The sequence below is a fragment of the Hydra vulgaris genome, chromosome 12 (assembly GCF_038396675.1).
Source record: "Hydra vulgaris chromosome 12, alternate assembly HydraT2T_AEP".
NCBI lineage: Eukaryota > Metazoa > Cnidaria > Hydrozoa > Anthoathecata > Hydridae > Hydra > Hydra vulgaris.
The window spans coordinates 58,265,466-58,267,871 of NC_088931.1; the positions used below are offsets into that span (position 1 = coordinate 58,265,466).

Sequence of the window (2,406 nt, forward strand, 5' to 3'; positions counted from 1 at the left end):
TTTTTGTGGTTCTTAACTTTTTCACAATACTGTATATATATATATATATATATATATATATATATATATATATATATATATATATATATATATATATATATATATATATATATATATATATATATATATATATATATATATATATATATATATTATATATATATATATGTATATATATATATGTATATATATATATGTATATATATATATATATATATATATATATATATATATATATATATATATATATATATAAATATAAAATCATTAATAAAAAGACATTATTGATTTTTAAATAAGACAAGTTTTGTCAATTGCTTCCGAAGGTTTTTTCTAGTTAGTTTGGCAGTTTGTTCTTTTCCAAGTTGATAAAGGCGTCTTTTTGCATATTTTCTGAAATGAGTTAAACCAGCAAAAATAAATGGTTATCACTTATTGCTGAGTCAAACATATGAGAAGCTAGTTCAGTGAAAATTTTAGAGAAATCCACAGACCTCAAAACAGCACTTGCAATAGCTTTTTAAATACTTATTTTATTTGGAAGATGGCCATCTGTTGAAGCAAGCAATCTTTGGAAACACTTTTCAGTTTTTTCGCATATGATAATAACACTTATGGTTGGCTTAATCAAACCTCCTCTGTCTTTGAATTTTAAAAAGCTATTTTGTTCAAAATGAAAAAGGAATGCTAGTGCATTTTGACATTTAATGCAGATAATTTTTTTTAAGTCATTTTAGCTACATATCAAGCAATATATGAAATTAAAGCTGAAATTTGGAATATCTGCATTATCATGATCACTAATTGTTGGTTTTCTCTCTCTATCAAATCGTTTTTTCTAATTAATTCAATTTCGGTCATAGATATTTTAGTACTGGAGTCAGCAAAAGAATCGTCTAAAACATTTATTATATGTGTTTTATCTCTGATGTTGCAGTTACCATTTGAACATTGAATGCTACTTCGCATCAAGAGTCGTTTATATGTGGCTGTGAATTGTTGGCAATTGGGATTGTTGTTGAACATTCCTGCAGATCTTACAGCACCAAAAAAAATCTCTAGATGGTCTTGACTGAGCTTATATGTTAACAAATAATTTAGTGGTGAGCCTTCTTTTTCAACCCAGTCAAGAAGTATACCTTGAACAGATTTAATTGCTACCAAAAATCTAATAAAACCAGCTTTTCTACTAGACAAAATCATTTGCGTACCAGAATATCTTTAAGACTAATGGTATAATTAAATGCCATGTCAAGAAATGGAAACCAAAGTGCCTTGTTACTTGTACCCTTTGGCAAATGGGTTTCTTGATTTTAATATGTCATATAATCGATCTATTATGCGATTAAACTCAACGGCAGCACCACAGCCTCCAAACTGTGACAATTTAAAATTTTCTGAGCAAAAAAGTAAAGCATCAGCAACACTTGAATTGAATATTTGAGCAGCTAGGTTTACTTTCATTTTTTGCTGCCTGACTGCTATATGGGCTAATTTCAACTTGTTTCCCATTCTAATTCCTTCTTTGGATTGCAATTTTTTAAGTTCTACTAAGTAATACCTCCTGATTCTATTATTATTGCTGTCCACAATAATAATATGATATGCATCTAACAATACATACACTTTTCACATGACTTACCTGGATTTGGAAAACTGGGTAATAAATTACTTGGTTTTAAAATTGCACCAAGTTCAGAAAGCATTGCAAAGTTGTATGATGGACCATCACAAGTTAGCGAAACAACTTTAACACCAACATCAAAAAGTTTCTTCAAACAATTTCCAACTAAAATGGCACGTTCCGCTCCATTAAGTCCATCAATATAAAAATAACCACATGGTACTTTTAATTACAATTTATTAAAACCACCATTAGAACAAGTGCATCTCTTGCCAATGGTAAAGAATCATCATTTTCAATCCCATTTCCAAGATCAACAAATCCTCTAAATTTCTTTCCATCCCACTGTACCTGCTTCTTTATTGCCATCTCATCAAGCATAAGAGAGCACAAAATCTCACGACCTTTTTTGAGGCACATACAGCAGCTTGCAGAGCAATAAAAGCAGCTTTGGTGAATCCAGGTTTGGCTGGTACTTTTGGTGTACAAATGTCTTATTTGAGATTGATGTGGTAGTGCCAATTGAAAAGCCTTTCGAACAAACTTTTAAGCTTTAGAACAATGAAATTGCAAAGTCATTGCAAAAGATCGTCGTTCGTCAAATAAAAAAATATTATTTAAAATATATTTTGACAAAATGAATAATTATACTGCTATTTTAAACTATCGAAGTTAAGTTTAACCTAAAAACATATTCTGGGTAAAGGCTCATCTATCGAAGTTAAGTGCAACCTACAAAAAATAAAAACAGGTAGGATATTTTTTTTTAATTGTTATAATGT

The 2,406-nt window shown here is 29.0% G+C and overlaps 1 protein-coding gene across 1 annotated transcript; it reads right to left on the reverse strand.

Moving 5' to 3' along the window:
• Nucleotides 1-1,278: 1,278 nt before the first annotated feature.
• On the reverse strand, nucleotides 1,279-1,993 carry LOC136088237 (uncharacterized). The gene is made up of 3 exons (XM_065811921.1): nucleotides 1,858-1,993; nucleotides 1,643-1,807; nucleotides 1,279-1,523 (listed from the first exon to the last, which is right to left on the reverse strand). Exons 1-3 carry the CDS (start codon nucleotides 1,991-1,993, stop codon nucleotides 1,279-1,281), a joined length of 546 nt encoding a protein of 181 aa, XP_065667993.1.
• Nucleotides 1,994-2,406: the final 413 nt, after the last annotated feature.